At 41.2% G+C, this 20723-nt stretch overlaps 1 protein-coding gene across 2 annotated transcripts; it reads left to right on the plus strand.

The window, feature by feature from the left end:
* Positions 1 to 12133: 12133 nt before the first annotated feature.
* Positions 12134 to 18457, plus strand: LOC109777697 (uncharacterized). Of its 2 annotated transcripts, none has more exons than XM_020336274.4 (8): positions 12134 to 12686; positions 14802 to 15521; positions 15727 to 15822; positions 15898 to 15981; positions 16603 to 16837; positions 16914 to 17074; positions 17315 to 17596; positions 17994 to 18457. In XM_020336274.4, exons 1-8 carry the CDS (start codon positions 12243 to 12245, stop codon positions 18051 to 18053), a joined length of 2082 nt encoding a protein of 693 aa, XP_020191863.1. In that variant the 5' UTR covers positions 12134 to 12242; the 3' UTR covers positions 18054 to 18457. The 2 variants fall into 2 exon arrangements, 1 of the variants encoding a protein (XP_020191863.1); XR_012182004.1 differs by having other exon boundaries at positions 12150 to 12686; positions 17301 to 17596.
* Positions 18458 to 20723: the final 2266 nt, after the last annotated feature.

Raw genomic sequence — 20723 nt, forward strand, 5'->3', positions numbered from 1 at the left:
CATTAACACTAGGACAATTCCACACACCGACCCATCATTATTCCACACTCGCTATTTATAATATATTGTAATATATTCTAACTTTATGTTAACAACACCTATTTTTATATTTTAGTTCTCCGATATCATGCAAAGCTATCCTTTTTATACCCACAACGTAGTTTTATTTCTCATTTCTAGATGGAAGCAAACGTTTGGTGTACGTAGAGTTGTATCAGTGGCAGATAGGACTTGAGAGAATATTGATCTTACCTTTAGCTCCTTTTGGGTTTGACACTCCATACTTATCACTTCCACCTTTGGAAATTTCTACGGTGATTCCTTGCACTTGGGGATTATCATTGGGTTTGACACTCTTACTTATCGAAAGGACTAAGATTGATACACTATACTTGTGGGTCATCAAGGCTCTTTTTCTGGCACTGTTGCCAGGGAATGAAGCGCCTTTGGTAAGTGGAATTTGGTAAGGAAACATTTATATTACATGCTGACATTTACTTTACTTGTTACTATGGAAAACAATCCTTTGAGGGGTTTGTTCGGGGTATCTTCACCTCGATCAGAAGCACAAAGAGTTGCTCCTCAACCTACTGCACCGACTGAAAATATTTATTATGAGATTCCTTCGGGTATGATAGAGAAACTGCTAGCTAATCCTTATGAATGAGATGGAACACTACATATCCTAATTTGCACATAATCTATGTAGATGAGGTTTGTGGATTATTTAAGCTTGCAGGTTTACCCGAGGATGAAGTCGAGAAGAAGGTTTTCCCTTTATATTTGAAGGGAAATGCATTGACATGGTATATGCTATGTGATGATATTGGAATGTGGGATTGTAATCGATTGAAATTGGAATTTCATCTAAAGTTTTATCCTATGCATTTTTTTCATCGTGATCGGAATTATATATATAATTTTTGGCCTCGTGAAGTAGAAAGCATCGCTCAAGCTTGGGGGAGGCTTAAGTCCATGATGTACACATGCCCCAATCATGATCTGTCAAAAGAAATTATCTTACAAAAAATTTATGCTTGGCTTTCTTGATGATCAAACCATGCTCGATTCTTTCTTGACTTGCTCCTTTATGAAGAAAACTACTGAATTTAGATGGGATCTTCTAAAAAGAATTGCAACTCTAAAGATTGGGAACTCAACAAAGGTAATGAGTCAGGTATAATACTTGAGTTAAATTGCGTTAAATCTTTTAGGGATACAGATGCTTTTCATAAGTTTAGCACTAAATATGGACTTGACTCTGAGATAGTAGCCTCCTTTTGTGAATCATTTGCTACTCATGTTGATCTCCCTAAGGAGAAATGGCTTAAATATCATCCCCTGTCAACGAAAAGATTGAGGAGCCCGTTATAGTCAAAGATGAAACTATCATTTACAATGTTGATCTAGTTGTGCCTATTTCTTATACTGAGAAACCACCTTTCCCTGTTAGGATAAAGGAACATGCTAAGGTTTGAACCATGGTTAACAAAAGTAATATTAGAGCACCTAGACTCTCTGAACAAATTAAAGTTGAACCTAATGTTGCTGTGGTTAAAGATCTCTTGGTCGATAATACTGGAGGGCATGTTATTTACTTATGTGCGCCCGTTCATGCCCATGGCAAGCCCGCTAATAGGCCGAGCCCCGGCGCCCGCCCGCCACTGGTCGGGCCCGCTGCGAGCCCTGCGCCCCACTACTCCCGCCCCGCTCGGCGCACCCGTTGCTAGGCCGAGCCCTGGCACTGTTCCGCTCGACACCGGTGCCACTGCAGGCCGCCGCCACACCAACCGCCACCCCCTTCTGACGTGCCGCATCATGGGCTCTCCAACGCGCCCGCCCTCGCCCCCAAGGGCCACCGGAATCGGCCGGCCGGAGCACCTCTGCCGCCCTTTGTACTCGCCGACATGTGCGAGTGGTTTAAAACCACCGCCCGGGTCACTAACTCGTGGGCCCTGCGTGGTTGCTGATTAGTTTAGTTACTAATTACCGTGCTAACCCCATTGACCTACGGGCCCAAGGCCATTAACTTAGTTTTAAAAGCTGGATTAAATTAAAATATCCCTCAGTCACTGATATGTCTCCAACATATCTATAATTTTTGATTGTTCCATGCTGTTATATTATCAATCTTGGATGTTTTACAATCATTTTATAGTCATTTTACATCATTTTTTGGTACTAACCAATTGACATAGTGCCCAGTGCCAGTTGGTGTTTTCTGCATGTTTTTTACATCTCAGGAAATCAATACCAAATGGAGTCCAAACGCAGCGATACTTTTTGTGGATTTCTTTTGGACCAGAAGACATCCAGTGGGCCAAAGAAATACCGAAGAGGGAGCCCGAGGTGAGCACAAGACACCAGGGCACGCCTGGAGGCCCAGGCGCACCCTGGTGGCTTGTGCCCACCCTGGTGGCCTCCCGCACCGCCTCTTTTCTCTATAAATACCCCAATATTCCAGAAACCCTAGGGGAGTCGACGCAAGTCAATTCCAGCTGCCGCAAGTTCCAGAAACACCATATCCAATCTAGACACCATCATAGAGGGGTTCATCATGTCCATTGGTGCCTCTCCGATGATGCGTGAGTAGTTCTTTGTAGACCTACGGATCCGTAGTTAGTAGCTAGATGGCTTCCTCTCTCTCTCTCTCTTGATTCTCAATACAATGGTCTCTTGGAGATCCATATGGTGTAACTCTTTTTGCGGTGTGTTTGTTGGGATCTGATGTACTTTGAGTTTATGATCAGATCTATCTTTTTATCCATGAAAGTTATTTGAGTCTTCTTTGATCTCTTATATGCATGATTGCTTATAGCCTCGTATTTCTTCTCCGACATTTGGGTTTTGTTTGGCCAACTTGATCTATTTATCTTGAAATGGGAAGAGGTGCTTTGTAATGGGTTCGATCTTACGGTGCTTGATCCCAGTGACAGAAGGGGAACCGACACGTATGTATCGTTGTTATTAAGGATAACAATATGGGGTCTATTTCTACATAAATAGATCTTGTCTACATCATGTCATCATTCTTATTGCATTACTCCATTTCTCCATGAACTTAATACACTAGATGCATGCTGGATAGCGGTCGATGTGTGGAGTAATAGTAGTAGATGCAGGCAGGAGTCGGTCTACTAATCTTGGACGTGATGCCTATATAATAATCATTGCCTGGATATCGTCATGATTATTTGAAGTTCTATCAATTTCCCAACAATAATTTGTTTACCCACCGTCTGCTATTTTTCTCGAGAGAAGCCACTAGTGAAATCTACAGCCCCGGGTCTCTTCTTTATTATATTTGCCTTCGCGATCTATTTTTATTTGCTTTTATTTTCAGATCTATTAAACCAAAAATACAAAAATACCTTGCTGCACTTTATCTTATTTGCGATCCATTTATTTGATCTATTACAACTTTCTCACGTCCACTTGCCAATTTCTGGCGCCGTTGCCCGAAAGGGATTGACAACCCCTTTAACACGTTGGGTTGCGAGTATTTGTTATTTGTGTGCAAGTGTTGTTTACATTGTGTTGCTTGGTTCTCCTACTGGTTCAATAACCTTGATCTCATCACGGAGGGAAATACCTACCGTTGTTGTGCTGCATCATCCCTTCCTCTTTGGGGAAATACCGACGTAGTCCTAGCAGATATCAAAAGGATTTTTTGGCGCCGTTACCGGGGAGACATCATCAACATCTACCAGGTTCCTAATCATAAATCTCATCTCCTTGCAATTTACATTATTTGCCATTTTCCTCTCGTTTTCCTCTCCCCCACTTCACAAAAATTCGCCGTTTTATTTGCCCTCATTTTCGTTTGCCGTTTTCTTGTCAGATCTATCTTTTTTCTTGCAATCATGAGTGATTTCGGTATGGCAGAAACAGATGATGGCCAGCCTCCTAAAATTGGATGATCTGGCAATCTGGATGCTAAAACTTTTGTTTTGGGGCAAGGGAATGTTATGGGAAAAGAACGTATCCAAGAATTTTTCAATTGTGTTGGAAATTTAAGTCTTGATGATATTCATATACTTAAGGGGACTAAATCTTATGCGGAAGCTATTTCAGCACTAGTTCTAAAACTTGAAAATAAATTTATCCGCACTCACCCTACCTTGCAAATATTGTTTTTTGAGTTGCCCGTTATAAAGAATCCCAAAGATAAAAAGTTGGCCACCCTTGTTCTTATGAATGAATTTGATTACATAATACGGGGAGCTAGGGAAATCTTTGACTTCTATGGTATGAATCGTGAAAAACTGGTGATAGATGAAATTCTTTATAGTAGTGATTATGCATTAAGACATTTGCTTGGGGATAATCAAATTTTTTATGACAATCTTAAAAAGAAAGTCCCTATTCTAGATATAATCCAACAAGTCTTTAATGATACTAATCAACATTATTCTTGGATTGTTGCCGGAAATCAAAGAGGTTATGATGATAAGCAACTTGATAGTGCTAAGGTTTCCATGGATAATATAATTTATGTTGCTTTTACAAAACCTCACGACAAAAATACCTCTAAGGAAATTAAGGATAAGAATAACAAAATTTAGATCCTTGCTTTATGCCTAGCTAAGGGCGTAAAACTATAGCGCTTGTTGGGAGGCAACCCGATGGATAAAATTTATTTTTGTCTTTTGCTTTCTGTTCTTGAGTGTTTCCACAATTATGCTACTGTTATGATTGTGTTTTTTGTGTTTTAATTAGTGTTTGTGCCAAGAAAAGCCTTTAGGATTATGTTGGGTGATAGTTGATTTGATCTTGCTGAAAAATAGAAACTTTTGCGCTTACGAAAATAATTCTCATTTTTAACAGATGCGTGATAAAATACCAATTCTTTTTTTAAGAAGATTAATATGCAAATTGCTCGTGTGGTCCTAATTTTTCAGAATTTTTGGAGTTACAGAAGTATTCGAAATATCCAGATTGGTACAGACTGTTCTGTCTTTGACAAATTCTGTTTTCTTTGCGTTGTGTGCTTGTTTTGATGATTCTATGGTTTTCTTTGAAGAGTTTTTGCCATAGAAAAGCTGGAATGCAGTAGATATAATGCAAAAATAAATATGAATGGGTTTGCTATAGTACTTATAGTAGTGATTTGCTTTCTTATACTAACGGATCTCATGAAGGTTTTGTTGAGTTTTGTGTTATTGAAGTTTTCAAGTTTTGGGTGATTTTACGATGGATGAAGGAATAAGGAGTAAGAAGAGCATAAGCTTGGGGATGCCCATGGCATCCCAAGCTATCATCCAAAGAGAAGCAAGCAACTAAGCTTGGGGATGCCCGAGTGGCATCCCCTCTTTCTTCTAACAACCATCGATATTTTACTCGGAACTATATTTTTATTCGTCACATACTATGAGTTTTGCTTGGAGTGTCTTGTATAATATGAGTCTTTTCTTGTTTTGCTTTTTGTTTTGAGTCAGGAATCCTTGCTGGACACACCTATTTGAGAGAGCCAAAATTATGCCATGACTTGTTAGAATTGCTCTCTATGCTTCACTTAAATCTTTATGAGCTATGGAATTGCTCTAGTGCTTCACTTATATCTTTTTGAGCAAAGTGTGCTTTAGTATTTTTGAAGAAACGCTCACATGCTTCACTTAGATTTATTTAAGAGTTAGTAAACTTTTTTTAGAAATTCTCTCTTGCTTCACTTAAATTAATTTGAGAGAAAGAAATATTATGCTCATGATCTTCACTTATATTTGTTTGAGCTTATCAAAAGCAACACTTGAAAATTAGTCCCAAAGTGATAGATATCCAAGAAGGATATAATAAAAACTTTCATGAAGATCATTGGACAAAATAAACTTGATTCCTTGTAATAGTTTTGAGATATGATGATGTGATATGTGAGATATGTTGATGAGTAATTATGCTTTAGTAAGGATATTGGTGTTAAGGTTTGTGATTCCCTATGCAAGCACGAAAGTCAATAGTTATGCAATGAAATTACATCCTACTTGTGGTGCATTATTCAGTGTTAATTATGCTTAATGCTCGCTTATGAAATTTTTCGTTTCTTGGTTGCTCGCTTCTCAATATTTTACTAGCCTTCATTTTGCACTAAGTATGATCTCTACTTGTGCATCCAAAATCCTTTAAACCAGTTTTGCCACATGAGTCCACTATACCTACCTATATGCGGTATTCTTTCGCCGTTCTAAGAAAATTTGTATGTGCCATCTCTAATTTTTAAAATAAACTTCTCTTTTGTGTGCTCGTACCGCTCATGAAACGGTAGGGGGTGGCTAATATATTTCCATGCTAGATATGTTATTCTCACGATGAGTGTTTATTCAGTTGTCATTGCACGGGAGTAAGGCAAAGGTATTAGGGATGCCCGGTCCTGAAATCAAAAATGAATTTACTTTATGTTGTCAAATAATGAATTCCTTGGAAAGTGTTGGTATGGAAGGCAGCCGTGGATACGGCTAGCTATGGAAAGTGAAAGTATGGTTGAAAAAGGAATAAACTTTAATTTTTGTTTGGGAACCGCTTATGATATATCTAGCATGGAAAGTATTGGGAACTAATCCATCGTTCTCGTTGACAAGAAAAGCATGCCTCCCAAAATGTTTTTATCTATCTTTTTCGCTTTGAGCTCTGGCACCTCTACAAATCCCTACTTCCCTCCGTGAAGGGCCTTTCTTTTACTTTGTGCAATTTTTATTTTTATTTGAGTCTCCATCCTCTCTTATAAAGCACCAACTAAGGGGCACTATGCTCGTACTTGAGCATTGGGTGTAGCTAATATGCGAGTGTGTTTCATGAATGGATCAATGAGTGAGCATAATGGGCTAGGGATAACTTATTTTTGCGTTGATATTTTGAAATACATGGTTGCTTGTTAATATGCTTGAGTATTGAAATTATCATGTCAAAACTAGACTATTGCTTTGAACCATATAAAAGTCCAAATGTCCATGCTACAAAGAAAAGAATATGTGATGAATATGTTAGGCAGCATTCCACATCAAAAATTCTGTTTTTATCATTTACCTACTCGAGGATGAGCAGGAATTAAGCTTGGGGATTCTGACACGTCTCCAACGTATCTATAATTTTTTATTGTTCCATGCTGTTATATTATCATTCTTGGATGTTTTACAATCATTTTATAGTCATTCTATATCATTTTCTGGTACTAACATATTGACATAGTGCCCAGTGCCAGTTGCTCTTTTCTGCATGTTTTTTTATATCGCACGAAATCAATACCAAACGGAGTCCAAACGTAGCGAAACTTTTTGTGGGTTTTTTTGGACCAGAAGACATCCAGTGGGCCAAAGTAGTACCGAAGAGGGAGCCCGAGGTGAGCACAAGACACCAGGGTGCGCCTGGAGGCCCAGGAGCGCCCTGGTGGGTTGTGCCCACCTCGGTGGCTTCCCGCACCGCCTCTTTCTCTATAAATACCCCAATATTCCAGAAACCCTAGGGGAGTCGGCGAAAATCAATTCCAGTCGCCGCAAGTTCCAAAAACACCAGATCCAATCTAGACACCATCACGGAGGGGTTCATCATGTCCATTGGTGCCTCTCCGATGATGCGTGAGTAGTTCTTTGTAGACCTACGGGTCCGTAGTTGGTAGCTAGATGGCTTCCTCTCTCTCTTTTCATTCTCAATACAATGGTCTCTTGGAGATCCATATGATGTAACTCTTTTTGTGGTGTGTTTGTTGGGATCCGATGAACTTTGAGTTTATGATCAGATCTATCATTTATCCATGAAAGTTATTTGAGTCTTCTTTGATCTCTTATATGCATGATTGCTTATAGCCTCGTATTTCTTCTCCGATATTTGGGTTTTGTTTGGCCAACTTGATCTATTTATCTTGAAATGGGAAGAGGTGCTTTGTAATGGGTTCGATCTTACGGTGCTTGATCCCAGTGACAGAAGGGGAACCGACACGTATGTATCGTTGCTATTAAGGATAACAAGATGGGGTCTATTTCTACATAAATAGATCTTGTCTACATCATGTCATCGTTTTTATTGCATTACTCCGTTTCTCCATGAACTTAATACACTAGATGCATGCTGGATAATGGTCGATGTGTGGAGTAATAGTAGTAGATGCAGGTAGGAGTCGGTCTACTAATCTTGGATGTGATGCCTATATAATGATCATTTCCTGGATATCGTCATGATTATTTGAAGTTCTATCAATTTCCCAACAGTAATTTGTTTACCCACTATCTGCTATTTTTCTCGAGAGAAGCCACTAGTGAAATCTACGGCCCCCGGGTCTCTTCTTTATTATATTTGCCTTCGCGATCTATTAAACCAAAAATACAAAAATACCTTGCTGCATTTTATCTTATTTGCGATCCATTTATTCAATCTATTACAACTTTCTCACGTCCACTTGCCAATTTCTGGCACCGTTGCCCGAAAGGGATTGACAACCCTTTTAACATGTCGGGTTGCGAGTATTTGTTATTTGTGTGCAGGTGCTATTCACGTAGTGTTGCTTGGTTCTCCTGCTGGTTCGATAACCTTGGTCTCATCACTGAGGGAAATACCTACCGTTGATGTGCTACATCATCCCTTCCTCTTTGGGGAAATACCGACGTAGTTCTAGTAGACATCAGTCACTTACACGTGGGACCCCTTGCACTCTTTAAATGGATAAGATGAGTCCAGTCAACTGTTGACTTAGCTGACTGGGACCCACTGTCAGCCTCTAATGCACACTCTGTGTACACTTTCCTTTGTACACTTAGCAATTAAATTTATATAATTTCGAACTAAATTAAATCCAGTAAATTCAGAAAATCTTTTAAACTTCGAAAAATCATATAAATTAAACCGTAACTTGCATTGAAATAATTCATATATGAAAGTCAATCAGAAAAATATAAAGAATCTGTTTATGCTATCGACATACATGCCACACACCTCTAACATAGCGAACATTGACATTTTGCCCCTAGATCAATATACCAAAAAATACCTGGAGCTGGGAAAACATTCCAGATGTTTTCCCTCTTCTTTTAAAATGCCTAGGGATGCAATAGAGCATAGCATCATCACATACTGTCATGACATCCATTGTGCTTAATTTGTTTGCTCCGTTATTTATCTGTTTCCCCCTCTTCCCTATTCTTTCGGTAGCCCCCGGGACTGACGGTGACACCCAGTACGACAACGTCGACGACGACCCGCCCTTCTCCGGAGAGCTTCTAGGCAAGCAAAACCCCCTTGATCATTCTGATATCGCCTATTATTTGCCTCTGCTGCTTTCATTGGAGTAGTGTTACTGTTACTGCCTTACCGATTGATCCTATACTGATGCATAGCCTGTCCTTGTTACTACTGTTGATACTTACCTATTATCCTATATGCTTAGCATAGGCATGCTAGTATTCCATCAGTGGCTCTCATTCTTGTCCGTCTACCATGCTATACTGTCGGGTTGTAATCCCTTCGGGCGGTGATCACTGGTATATATATATATATATATATATACACAATATACATGATACATGATATGATTAAAGTCGGGTCCGCTCAGAGAGCATCCACGAGTGATTCACGGACTGGGGGCTGAAAGGACATTTTCCCGACGCCCCCTGAGTGATTCTTTGTGGCAGAATGACAGGGCGGGTAGAGACCACCTAGGAGAAAGATGGGCTTGGTCCCTGGTCGATGTCCGCGGTTATTTAACAATAACACGCTTAACGAGATTGGGTATTTGATCTAAGTTGGCCGCTGGCCTTTTTGCACTAACCACCACGTGGGATAAGTTATGGGAACTCGACATTGTACGATTTCTTCCAAAAGCTCTACAGACGTCACAGTTGAGCGGCACGCGCCCTGGTAGTCCGCGTAAGCACCTGCTTTGTATAAAGAGGTAGCTAGGACCGGTCCCGGCCGTCCTCGCAACTTGCAGGAGAGCTTAGGGTGATGGGCCCATGACCCCTTCACGCTTAGAATTTAGACCGGCGTGTTTACCTCTCCGGAGAGAGCCTAAGTAGGACTACATCGTGTCGACCATCCGAGGCCGGACATTACCCGGAAAAGTGTGTCCGGCCAGAGATAATCGAGTGTGTTGGGTAATGTGGTGCACCCCTGCAGGGAAGTAGTCTATTCGAATAGCCGTGCCCATGGTAACTGGACGACTTGGAGTTGTATTCCGACCTCTTACAACTAAAACCAGATACTTGATAAAATACACCCAAATAAGTGACAGACACAACCCGGTGATCGCTTTCTCTCAGGGAGACAAGGAGAGGATCTCCGGGTAGGTTTATTGCTATACATTGCTACTTATGTTACCATGCCAGCTACTCTCTTCTACTACTTCAAGATGGTGGCTACCAGAAGACGTAGTATTCGATAGGATGAGCTTCTCGCCCCTTATTCTGGCATTTCTTCACTTTAGTGCACATACACTACCCCATTCATTTGATAGCCGATGCATATGTAGTGTGGCTCTGATGTAAGTCTTGCGAGTACTTTGCATGAGTACTAACGGTTGCTTTGCTACCCCTTTTTCCTTCGACCCTGATGTTTGCAACAGATGATGGCACCGCAGATGGAGGTCACCCCAGTGGAGCCTATTACGTGGAGACTGATGACTAGGAGTAGTCCGGAGATCCCAGGCAGGAGGCCTCACCTTTTGATCTAGTGGCGTTGTTTTGCCCAGCCTTCTTAAGGCAGACTTGTCTAACCATGTCTGTACTTAGATAATATTTGCTTTGATGACTTATGTATTTGGGTCCTCGTGACCCTGGCTTGTAATATAAGATTTATGTTTATCCTTTGTGTCGTAGAGTTGTGTTATGATATCTTTCCGTGAGTTTTGGATCTTGAACGTGCATGTTTGCGTGTATGATTAGTGCACGATTGAATCGGGGGCGTCACATGCTGATGTTCGGACTCTCGCAAAACCCCCTAGTTTGCTTCTGGTTTGCGGAAAAAGGACATCCGGACTGCTCCATGGACCGATGCAGGGCGCCGTTGGATGGAAAACTGCGCCCGAACAGCTCGATCCGGAGGCTTGCGGGAGGTTTGAGGGTTCGCTTTGCGGATGCCCTTATATGAAGAAAAACATGTGAATTATGGATCTACTTATAACTGGACAATAACCTCTTTTGCCACATGGATCAAATCAAGTTCTCATAGTTTTGCTGCCAAGAATCATGGCTTTGTCAGGAATGTGGATGCATTCATTTAGGGTTGATGATTATTAGAAAGAATCCTACCCATGAGTCATGCTACACATGTGATCTTTATTCTCTTGTTGAATGTGCTCCTAGATGTAGATTTCATCAATATAAGAGGCAACGAAACAATAATGTATTAAAATGGATAATCAAATTGGAACCACGACAGATAACTAGATAAATTCTATATTTTTGTCTGTTTATTTGAAGTAATTCCTTAGTTCATAATTACTTGATGAGTTTTTCCTAAGTCAAACTTTTTTTAAGGCTGGCCAACTCAACGAAAATATAAATCTATGAAAACAAATTAGTTTCATTACAAATATATTTGCATACTATATTTTTTCTGTACAACTTCAACACTTTTTCTATAGTTAGTCAAACTTGAAGAAGTTTATTTGAATTAAAACATACCCAAAGTTTCAAGTATAATTTGGAAGAGATGAAATATGCTCTATAATCTTACTAATTGTTTCCCTCCATAAGATAGTAGGATCATCCTATCATATATTCCAAATGTATGGCCGACTCAGGACAGCAATGATTGCACAAGTGGGAGCTTAATAATTCAGCGCCGAAAACCACACCTAAAATACATTTACTTTTTCTACGAGGATAGTTCCCATTTATTTGCTAGAGGTTTTCTGCAACAACCATACAACATGTATGAAAAGTCATATACTCAACACATCAGGACCAATCAAGGCCCAAATCGAGCCGCCTCCGGAGAAAAAATCCGCCAAAAAGTAAAAATATAGTTAAATAAATAAGATAAAACTCCCCTAATCATTTCACCATGTGTCTCACATCACACACACACGGGCTCAGAGTAGTTACCAGCTAGGAAGATAAATATTTCAACGTGTCGCAAGCCCATTGGATAGGAGGTCCCGACCTACCCATTATTCTCTCACCCCGTCCTTTTCTATAAAATAATATAGTAGTACTACTTAATACTACTACCAACCAAACAAAAAAAACTCGTAAAATAAAGGGAGCCCGGAGCGGCAACAAGCCAATATACCAACGCCTCTCGCCGACCTCCCCCACCCCCAGATGCCGGCCACGGCGAGCGGCGGCGCGCGGGCGGAGGAGGCAGCGTCCGCGCCTTCGGTGTGTTCCTCCGCGCCTTTCTGCATGGGGACGCGGCCGGAGGAGCTCGCGGCCAGGCTGGCGGCCGGGGGCCCCGGCGGCGTCGGCGGACCAGGAGCAGGACGCGGAGAGGGAGGGGAGGGGGAGCACGAGCGGGTGCTCGCGCTGCGCGAGATCAAGAACCAGATCATCGGGAACCGGACCAAGAAGCTCCTCTACCTCCGCCTGGGCGCCGTGCCGGCGGTCGTCGCGGCGCTGGCCGAGCCCGGCGCGTCTCCGGCCGCGCTCGTCCAGGCGGCGGCCGCGGCGGGGAGCTTCGCTTGCGGCGTAGACGACGGCGCGCGGGCCGTGCTTGCTGCTGGCGCCGTGGGGCACCTTACGCGGCTCCTCGCCCACCCCGACGACAAGGTCTGCTTCCTTCACTTGCTTGATTCCTTCATTTCGTGCATGCCTGCTGGGTTTGGGGGCTCCAAAACTCTATCGGGTTGAAACTTTTATTTTTTCTCGTGGATTTGTTGCTCAATTGGGAAAATATCTGTTGCGTGGAGAGGACCTGGTGGGAGGAAACGGGCGACAACCCAGCAACTGCTTGCTGATTGATATCATTGCGCCAATTTGAGGCTTGCTAGCAATTGTGCTTGTCCCTGAACTGTAGATGAAAAAGAGACAGTGCTAACTTAATCAATGTTTTGTGTGGGAATTAGTCTGTACATTGGTGAATGGTATCTCTAGTTAGGACGGAAAAACAATTAGAGGCTCGTGGTGAAGAGTGCCTGGTAACTGTGCCGAGAAGATATTTGCAACAAGTGTTCGAGCCGAGTGACCACTTGGAACTAAATCATGGTTGGCTTGTGAAATTGCCAAAAGGAGAACTTTGTAGAAGGGAATCACTATTGAAGGTTTATGCTTGGAATGGGGAGAATTATCTGAGCCAAAGTATTGCAGAATATGTTAGTTTAGTTAAGGCGAGAGAAACTGGTGGTAGTTGTCATCTCTTTTTCTTTTGTCCTTTTTCTTTATCATTTTTTTTGGTTGAAATAGTGAAGATATTGCTCATTCATCTGTGGAGAGTTTGGTATTGGGTCAATGGTTAGGTCTGCTGGTGGGCATAAATGTGCTGGAATGTTGTCTTTTATGTTTGGGTTCGTGATGAATTTGTCTGAACCAATAAACTGGATTGGCTGCCCTGGTTTGAGCATGAATAATTGGTGATGGTAAAATTGTAGCTCATGTTATATGCTTGAGCTAAGAATTTGGCGGTAGGAGGTGATTTCTCCATGTACTGTTTTGCGTCGGAGATCCTATTATGTGAGAATTTCTTCTTTTGCGGGGTATTATTTGGAGGTTTATACCTGACAGTTGGAGGCACCTTAGGGTAAAAAATATGACATTAAATAGGACCATGATTGCATTCAAACTTGCGATATCTTCTGTAATACTGAATGGTCCTAATCAGATTAGCCTCTTTCTGATGCATCAGACTTATATTTTCCCTCCATGTGGAATGGTTAGAAATCCAAGCCTAATTGTTCACATGATCCATGAACATACAGAGGGTGGATGATTCTAGAGGTGTTACTGCACATGCAACCCTTTTTTATATTGTCTTGCCTAGATTACCTTTTGTGCCTGGTACAACGTGACTGTTAAAGCGGGGAACAGGCCATGGTGAACGAGATGACAAAAGAAAAGCGGAACAAATGACTACTTTTGTAGCTCTCTATTGTCACATCTCAATGTCCTTTCCTAACCACTCTGTCGGGCGTTAATCATTGCAGGACTCATTATGACATGCCTATTAATCTTCCTTTCCCACCTCAGACTACCTAGGAAGAACTAGATATCTTCTCTGTACAGACGAAATATGCACTGAAATTGGAGCTGAAGAGGACACAAACCTATGTGATGGGGGTTATACAATCGCAACTCCACACATGCCCATTTATCTCATAATTGTTTGTGCTGTGTTGCCCCTTTTCTAGTCCAGTATACAGGAAACTAGTTTTTTCTTCTGATGTTCATAATATGAAAATGTCTCCTCTGCATATTCAGGACATAAATACTATTGTTTAGGCTACAATATCCAGTTCACCTAATAATATTAGTCGCTACTCTTGAGTGTTTATTGACTAGCTTGATCCTGAGCTTTTCATTTTGACGTTCTCTTTTGGAAATACAGATATGTTATGATGTCAGGAAACATCCGCATTATCCCCCATATGTTTAATTATGGTATACTTGTGGTCTCATCTCTCCAACGTTGTTGAAATTATAATGCTCTGTACACAGTAAACTGCATCTTAAAAATCTTGTATTTGTATTCATGTACTTAACCGATGCATGGATTTATAAGAGTTCAGTCCAAGCTCCTGTTTGTTCATTGAATTCAGGTTATGCAGTGTGAGTAGGCACTGTATGTGATGTGCTGGTTGTTTCATCCTATATTGAATAGTTGTAACCACTGACACATGGTGATGGTGGTTAATCATTTGGCCTGTTCTAAAGTTTCCACCTTGATTACAGGTTGTCGATGCATGTGCCCGTGCTCTCAGAATGATATATCAATCAAAACAAGCTCCAACATTTGATGTCAATAATGAGAAAAATATGGACTTTCTTCTTTCCCTTTTGGACAGCGAGAACGAAAATGTTACTGAGCTGGCTGCTAATATTATATCATACTCTTGCAATAGCAATACAGAACAATTAGCACTATGTGGTGCTGGAGTTCCACAGAAACTTGTTAGTCTTTTTGGAGGTTCTATGAATCTACGGGATGCTTGTTTAGAATCTATGACTGCAGTCATAAGAAATAACTGGGAAGTTGCTTCAAGGTTTGCATCAATGGATCACGGAAAAGCTTTCCGTTCAATAGTTGCGTTAATACACGATCGGAGCCCGCGCACAAGGCTACTTGCTTGTCTGTGCTTGATTGCACTTGGTCATGCTTCTCCCTGTCATTTTCCGGACAGACAAATTAAAACGAAGTTGATTCTGGTCTTACTTGAGCTCATTGAAGAACCTGGTCATGTGGGAGATGAGGCTCCCTTGGCACTAACTACCCTTATAAAGGACAGTGTGGAACTGCAGAAACAAGCCTTTTCAACAAATGCAGTTGCGAAGCTTAGCAACCATTTGTTAGCAAATACATTGGAGACAAGGCGGGCAGTGACCATATTGCTTGCTTTAGCTGAACTTTGCTCAAAACAAGAAGAGTCAAGATCTCAACTTATGTCAGGCCAGGTATGTGAAGCTTCTGCAAGATAGTACTTCTGATTAATGCGTTGTTACATGAAGTTGTTAACTGAGGTTCTGTAGAGTCCTGTTATTAGTGCAAATTCACGATAAGACAATACACTGATTCTTGAGATTTGACCTGAAAAAAGTGGATGAATATGATGACCCATTGACCCAATATTTGTATCTAATAATATAATTCGCTTAACAGGTATCAACATTGATACTTGATGCGTTGAAGCACGATTGTGTGGATATTCGTATTGCAGCATGTTCATGCCTGAAGAATATTTCTAGGTCATCAAAGGTAAGGATCATGCTTCTTTACATCTCAACCTTTTGTGTTCACCCAAATGACTCAATTAATGTGGTTAATTTGCAGGTGCTTAGTGCGGGCCGCTTATCCTGTGATACAGTTATTGCCCCCTTAGTCCAGCTTTTGTACGACTCATCTACTTCAGTTCAGGTAATGTGAATCAGGCAATCTTCACTGGAATTTTCCTAATCTGGATTTTTACTTGGTTGCACTTCAAATCTTCCTTGATTCTCCCAGAGGGCTGGTCGCTTGAGTTTGTGGGTTTTATCAAAGATGATTGATATGTAATGCTTGGGGTGTTAACTTATCTATTTGTATGAAAATCTTGCCCTCTTTGATATTGTTGATGAATTTTTACTGTATTTGCACTCATCAAAGTACCCTAAGGAAGAAATACTAGTAATGGTTATGCTGTAAAACTACACAGCATGTAAGTAGTCAATTCTATAACAACAATTTTAACGCCTGCGGGTTAACTTAGGAGGTATACCTTTGGTATTTTGTACTCCCTCCATAAACTAATATAAGAGCGTTTAGAACACTACTTTAGTAATCTAAACACTCTTATATTAGTTTACATAGGGAGTAATTTCTAATTTGTAATGCCCTTCCTGGCTGCACTGATGGAAGCAACGGTTTGATCATTGGAGCCAACACTATATTGGTGTCAATAATTAGCTATGTTGTGACTGAAAAGGTTCTTAGGACATCAGGAGTTGATACTTGATAAGAGTGTCTACTTGTCTCACCTATGTACTATCTTTGTCACAGATTGCTGCCCTGGGTGCTATTTGCAACATTGCAGTGAATTTAACACCCAGGAAATCGGTTCTTCTTCATTCTGGGGTCGTCTCCCAACTTGTTCATTTATCCAAGTCGATGGATCCAACATTGAGACTAAAATCTGTGTTGGCTCTGAGGAATATTATGTTCCTTATGAATCCCAAGGATAAAGACCTCATTCTGAAGGAGCTAACCGTATCTACTCTCTCAAGCCTCATATGCGGTATGTATAGATGCCCAGATATGATACTTGGCAACTGCTAAATTAGTTTCACTGCTAATTGCAACATCTTCTGCAGATTCTGAACATTCTGTTCAGGAACAGACCTTGGCGCTGGTACAGAATCTTCTTGATGGATATGTGGGCTCTGTTAACTACGTCATTGGTGAAGATGGCATGGTTATAAATGCAATCTCAAGACAACTGAACAGTGCGTCTGCCACAGGAGTTTGCATCCAGGTCAGTTTCCCTTGAACTGCAGTATAGTTGGTTACTTTATCTGCATTTGCTATATTTATTTTACCACATGCATGAATGTAGTTTTGTAGAGAAAAAAGAACATCTTTCCTGAAAGAATTGCATAATCTTGTATCGCATTTTGCTTTTTAAATGTGTGCTTCTATGGGACATTATTTCATATAGGAAAGCAAATATCATATTGTATGATGAATTATCGATCTTTCAGTTTCTTCTCTTCAGGGTATGTTGGTGCTTGCAAATATGGCAGCTGGGAATGAATTAAACAAGGAAGCTGTAATGGATGTTACTGTTCCTCACCGGGCAGATCGCATCAAACCATCTTTTGTGGTCAACTTCCTGCAGAGCAAGGATAAACAATTGAGAGTTGCAACCTTGTGGTGCATTCTGAACTTAATTTACCCAAACAGTGAATCTTCATCTACTCGAGTAGCCCGACTCCAAAATGCTGGTGTAATTTCACAAGTAAAAAACATGATAAATGACCCCTGCTTGGATTGCAAGGTACTGCTTTCCCTTCTTAATCTTGATATAATGCATATTCTTATTTTTGAGTGAGTGTCACGACCACTTTTAGTAGCTATTTAGCTGTTAGTTCCATTGATGTTTGCGACTGCTGACTCGGTTGGGAGCCTTATCCTTATCTCATTGTTGTCTACTACTAGGATGCATATTATATTTTTGATGACAAAATGCTTTGTCGAAAGCTACTCCTGCAATCTTAGCTGAGCGGATTTAGCTATAAGAATCTCAAAAGAACCAACAAAATGCCAAATAAAAAAAACGCTACACACACGGTTGGTAAATGGTAAATATCTGTGGACATATGATGTTCTTGAAGCTAACCCCAGAACATTGTTTAGCGTTCATCTAACACCTCAAGATGCTCTTTGTTGTGCAGCTTAGAGTACGTATGGTGCTTGAACACTGCTTAGACAATGCCGCTGCCGGTTTCATGTGATGGGTCGGCAAGCCATTGACGTTTACGGAACACCATACACCATACAGCAATCGGGCAAAGGAAAGCTGGGCGTGCTTGGCACCGAGATGCAGGCCATGAGCGCGAAGTCTTTACTGGTCTCTCCCTGTATTGAGCCTATCACTGTAATTTTTTCTCACGAGAACCCGATGACAACTGGTTTCTGTTGCGGAAAGGCTGGCACGCCCTTGTTGTAAGTTTGTAAGCATGCCACTTGGAGAACATGAGTTTGTGAGTATGCTACCTTGAGAACCTGAGCTGCTTGCTTGCGACCTGAAGGCCATAGGCACAAGGTCCAGAGAATCCCATTTTGTAGTGCCACAAGAACCTTTGGTTGTGTTGTGACGAAGAGTGTATAATCGATCCACCGCTGTTGCTGTTGTAAATTGCAGTTATCTCTTACAATGATCGGTCTGTTTTATCTCCCGATGTGGTCCTGTCTTTTCCAATTGAGTGATGTCTTGTTGCTTGATTTACCTGCTCCCTCAACTTGGTATGCATCAGCTAAATTATACTACACGCTGGCAACGACGTAGCATCCAATCTTGTATTCATTGAGCATTGTACGAGCCATTTAAATCAAGGTGGCTTCCTTTCTCTTTACAACTCTATTTGTAGGTGGTAGATAATTCATGGTTGATTCCTTCATCGAGAAAGACATCCCGTACCATTGTCGTTTCTTATCCTCTTGATCTTGACTTCAGATTGGTTTTATGCCTTCTTGGCAAGGCTTTTGAAATGGTATTGCGTTTTACCTTAGTCATCAGTAAATGACACCCAAGTGAAACGTAATTTTTTTTTTTAAATAGTAGATCATAAGAATAACGACGGGTACTTGTGCCAGTAGTGGGACCAAAGAAGTCCATGTGTGTAGTAACTTGAGTGGCCTTGAGGCCATCACGATGATTTTGACAGGATGTAGTCCGCCAACTAGTTTCCCCGCTTGACATGCACTACATAGTCGAGCCTTCTTAAGGATGACATCCTTCATGCCCAAATTATATTTGCCTTTGATAAGCTTTCGACTTCAGACATGTCCAAGTCTTCGATACCAAAGCAATCCCAAGGAAAGCCTAGGTATCAAACATGTTTGGACCTTTGGTACATGTGAGAAATCAACTAGATACAGATTACTTTTCCTTATTCTAGTGAAGACCATTTTGAATACCATTGAATAGGCATCACTAATGAAAAACTTGCCAAACTTCCTTAGTTGGGCAACAAACAATAGATTGTATCCAAGAGACATGACATACATAGCACTAGAGACAAATATGTCCTTGGATATTATAACCTTACCTAGTCACATTAGCTTTCTTGTATTGTTATCTTCGAAGGTGAATGTTCCGTTTAGGTGTAGTAAGAGGATCAAAATAATGGAACATCTCCTTATCGCCGCTTATATGATTGGTGTGTCCACTATCAAGCACCAATTCTTTCCCATCAACGGAGTAACTATAAGAAATAGTTCCTCTTAGGTAATTGGGTCCTTGTTTGATAGGGACAACCAGAGGTTTGGGTTCATGAAACATAGGTGCAATAATGTTCTTAGGAGAAACTTTCTTGGTGGGACATTGATCACATGGTCCAATGTACTTGCATAGGTATGCCCATTCTTGTCTTTGCTAAGAGTGTGCATGGGATAACAAATTACAACTCACCATCATTGTGAGCACAATGTCCCTCAGAGTGAGCGGAAAAATTGTACTTTACTTTTCTAAGCACAATTTTTGTCTTAGGGTGTTGCTCATGATCATGTGGTTCTTTTTTCACCTTGTATTGCCAAGGAAGTCCAACACATTCTTTGTGAAAGTTGTGACTTTGCATGCTCAAGAGTTCACTGAACTTCTTAGTTCTCTTTGGGCAGTTTACCACACAATAAGAGAATCATTATTGAACCAAAGTTTCCGACTGATTAGATTCATGATACTGCTTCCTCTTCAGATAACCAAGCTTTAACTTCTTATGACCCCGCACAAACTCTTCAAGGGACTCGGTGAGATTTTGGTAACTTGCATTGAGTTTTCAAGCTCCCGATTCAAGGCCTCTATCGTTGTATAGGAAAACAAGGTTCCCCGAACACACCAAAATGGGCCTCCCAAAAACTATTTGCACAACTTAAACAAGTTAAGTTGGCCTATGTTGAAGAAGCTCGGCCTCATCTAGTTGTGCTACGAGCCAATCAAGAAAATCATAAATCATTCACAAGAGTTGAAGAAGACGCTCCTAGTGTAGGTCTCGTGGATAACGGGTACCCACTAACCTCCCGCACACGGGCCGCCCTGGCTCATTGTCAGGAACTCTCCGAATGTAGCAACTCAACTGAGGCTCGCTTGGATTCCCCTATAGGGATTCAAGTAAGGCCAGAGTCTAGAAACCCCCAGACTGAGACTCGGCAAGGCATCACCCTCGCCTCAACTACTTCGCCAAGCAAGAAGACTACAATGACGATACACCATCATTTTCCTGGTAATGATCGAGACTTCTAGCAACCCCCGGGAACGACCACTCCGTCTCGGGACATGCCCGACCCACTAAGGGGACAACTCCGTAGAAGCCCGGTCCTGCGGCTGAGCAGGCCGCAAACCTTTACTGCCAAGTGGCTAGTGGTGGCACCCTGTAACACTCAATATGCAATTATATCCCACACGT

Source organism: Aegilops tauschii, chromosome 4 (assembly GCF_002575655.3).
Source record: "Aegilops tauschii subsp. strangulata cultivar AL8/78 chromosome 4, Aet v6.0, whole genome shotgun sequence".
NCBI classification, from domain to species: domain Eukaryota; kingdom Viridiplantae; phylum Streptophyta; class Magnoliopsida; order Poales; family Poaceae; genus Aegilops; species Aegilops tauschii.